Below are 3,521 nucleotides of genomic sequence, written 5' to 3'. Positions count from 1 at the left end.
GAAACTTAATGTTAGGTAGAGAAACACGTGTACGGATGTAACGGCGTGATTAGAGGTTAAAATCATCCACACGGGTCAGTCTGAGAAATCTCTTTCTAAGTTCTTTCGAACGCTACAACGTTTAAGACATTACTAACTTCATCTGTTGAAAGCAGCTGTCTTCTCACTTGATCACAGAACTACTGTAGCTTTCTGATAGATATCTCCACCTGAACATATTAGGTACTCTGTTCGAACGAGAGAACAACTAATAACAAGTCTATAAGGCACAAGTTACAAATAGAAACCGATCTTTCTTATTCTACCACTAACAGCATTTCAATCTCTAGTCCACATAACAGTTAAGTCATCCTTAATGTTGTTTCAAAAGTAGGACGAGAGCACGACTAAAACAATCTGAAGCTAATAATTTGCACCCCTCCCACCCCAAAAATGTTATGTTTTAATCATATGGTCCCTTTGGTCAAACGTGTGAACTAAACAGCCATCGACCGGTACATTAATCTCTTTCCCCCACCCCACCCCACCTCATCTGGATCTATTTGTAGACTGTAAGTCGGAAAAAACCGGCTTATTCCGGATACATTTTTATTCAACTCATTAACTTCCGTGTGTTACCCTTATGTTTCCCCTAGGTATAAAAAATATGTTGTTCTTTTTTTTAAAAATTGGTAAACACTATAAATATTCTGGATTTGAGTGGCAGAGCATAAGAAACTCACCAACAAAGCTCCTGGGTGATTATAAAGAATTTCAACACAAAGCATGAAAAGTGTGAGTATACAACATTCAGTTAACGTGGCCATAGCCTAAAAAGAGAGTCCAAGCTATAAAGTATTGTTATTAATACGGAACTGCACGAAAGGTGGTGGCAGAAAACGTAGATTAGTATTTTGGAGGGAGTAGTGCAGAATAGGCAGTTTTATTCTAACGCGTGCAGTGTTTATATGTAGCTGTTTAAATGAGATTCCCTGGCTTCTATAATTACCAGTTAGAGACAAGAATAAGAATTATTAGGTCACTTTGATTCTGGTTTCATTGAAACTCGTTGAGAACAAAGTTTTAAAAATAATAATGACTTATTATTGGTTCACCTTAATCCACATATTGTTACTTGTGACAAGTAAAGCTTGGTTACATCTTTATTTTTTTGCTTCTATAGGCTGTGTTATTTCTGCTCCTCCTTGGAGTAGTCTTCGCTGAAGACAAGAAGGAGGACTTAAAGAAATCCGAGACTTTCGCAGCGCCTCACTACGGCGGTAGTTACGGCACTGGCTATGGAATTGGAGGTTATGGCTACGCTCCTCTTCACGGATATGGAGGTTATGCTTACGCTCCTCTTCACGGATACGGGGGTTACGGAGGTTATGGTAGAGGATACGGTGGTTATGGAGCTGGTTATGGTGGAGGATACGGTGGTTATGGAACTGGTTATGGTGGAGGATACGGTGGTTATGGAGCTGGTTATGGTGGAGGACATGGTGGTTATGGAGCTGGTTATGGTGCTCACGGTCAAGCTGGCTATGGGGCACAAGCCCTTCATAGAGGATATGGACATGGGCTACAGGGTCTTCATACGTATGCTGGTCACAGAAATCTGGGCGCCTACGGTGCTCATGGTGGCTATGGTGGTGGCTTTAAGGATATTGATTCCTATTCCCGTAACAAGGGGGTGGGGTACGAGAAAGCTTACTCGTACGACAAAAAGTCCGGGTTCCATAAGGCTGGTGCCTTACATGGGGCTTACGGATCACTGCAAGGGCTGAGCGACTATGGTGGCCACCAAAATTTGGGTGCTTACGGCGGTTATGGGGGCGCTGTCCATGGTGCTCGGGGAATTTACGGGCAAAAAGGTTACGGCCTTTACGGTCGTCTTGGTGTTGGCTACGGAGTTCATGGAGGATTAGGCTATGGCGGTTATGGTCATGGAGGCCTTGGCTATGGCGGACACGGTTCCGGAGGACTAGGCTACGGCGGATATGGTCACGGAGGTCTTGGATATGGCGGATATGGTTACGGGGGATTAGGCTATGGCGGTTCTGGTATTCGAGGATTAGGTTATGGTGGTTATGCTTATGGAGGACTTGGGCATGGAGGATATGGTCACTGAAGGCAAATCTAAGGCCACATGTAACTTACACGTATTTCATTAAAAAGAAAGTTGCATAGACGACGGTTGAATAAAAAATAGTTATAACTAACTACTTTTTTTCTGATAAGATCTGAAGTATTAAAAATATTTGTTGCAATATCTCATGTTAAGGTATTAATCTCAGAAAGGTGTATAGAAAATCATTGGTTTTGTTTTTTCGTTAACGTATTTGTATTCTGTTCAGAGAAGAAAAAAACTATCAAACGTTCCACGAACAGATTAATTATCTAATATACTCTAGAGACGAAATACGAAACGATCTTTCCAAATTCTTCGTCTTTCATTGTATTTCTATTCTGGTCACAATCTTCGTTCTGTAAGCCTGGTGAAATACTGTACGAAAACTGTATAGTTTTTTCTTTGTTTTATCTTTCTACGTATCTGCGTTTGAATAAACTAATCTGGTTTTAAAATGGCTACTGTTGTTGTTATTAACTATGCACTGTCAATAATATACACTTCTTGGTAGTGGAGAAAAATATCCATACATGTTCGTGTATGTGTGTACTACAAAAATTTTATTTAAACGAATAAACTACATTGTAATTCAAATTTGATTTACATTTGAAAGGTTTAACTTCTTTATTAATTTTTCTAGAAATAAAAATATATACCTGATTACTCCAGAACGGCATATGATTCCCAAGCCAGTAGTGAACTTAATTAATATTAATACACAGGAATAGAAAAAGAAACAACAAGTGTAGTTTCAAACACAAAACACAGTCTTATCTTATTTAAACTGGCCGGACTTCTTCTTCTCTACTGTCTGGTCGCTGGGATCGAGGGCAAGAAAACAAATGGCTAAGCCAAGAAACATTCAAGATAGAGGACTATTGAAATATCCGACTTTAATACCCTGACTGAATTAAGAAAGTCAGGTATTCTATAATTCCATGGATTATATGCTCGAGTAAATAAATGATAAACACATAATATTAAAGCCGAACCAGGCGTACACACTTCGGTTTGTTTTGAATTTCGCGCAAAGCTACACAAGGGCTATCTGCGCTAGCCCTTCCCTAATTTAGCAGTGAAAGTCTAGAGGGAAGGCAGCTAGTCATCACCACCCACGCCAACTCTTGGGCTACTCTTTTACCAACAAATAGTAGGATTGACCGTCACATTATAACACCCCCACGGCTGAAAAGGCGAGCATGTTTGGTGCCGCGGGGATTCGAACCCGCGACCCTCAGATTACAAGTCTAATGCCTTAACCTCGATTAAGCTTATGGCCTATACTTACGATCTTGAAATGCCAGACCAACAAAAATGTCATAATTCCGTTCAGAAACTGGTTGAACAAATTAGAAAATATTATTTACGTGTATCTAATTATCATACTACTTGCAAGTACTTAATCAAAGAC

At 40.0% G+C, this 3,521-nt stretch overlaps 1 protein-coding gene across 1 annotated transcript; it reads left to right on the top strand.

Annotated features, from left to right (window-relative positions):
• Nucleotides 1-719: 719 nt before the first annotated feature.
• LOC143236155 (uncharacterized) lies at nucleotides 720-2,563 on the top strand. Its single transcript, XM_076474443.1, has 2 exons — nucleotides 720-774; nucleotides 1,163-2,563. The coding sequence occupies exons 1-2, from the start codon at nucleotides 766-768 to the stop codon at nucleotides 2,108-2,110; spliced, it is 957 nt and encodes a 318-aa protein (XP_076330558.1). The 5' UTR covers nucleotides 720-765; the 3' UTR covers nucleotides 2,111-2,563.
• Nucleotides 2,564-3,521: the final 958 nt, after the last annotated feature.

This window comes from Tachypleus tridentatus, chromosome 2 (genome assembly GCF_004210375.1).
Source record: "Tachypleus tridentatus isolate NWPU-2018 chromosome 2, ASM421037v1, whole genome shotgun sequence".
NCBI classification, from domain to species: Eukaryota; Metazoa; Arthropoda; class Merostomata; order Xiphosura; family Limulidae; genus Tachypleus; species Tachypleus tridentatus.
Note: the sequence above shows the minus strand (reverse complement) of the source record. Positions and strands in the feature narration are given on the sequence as shown.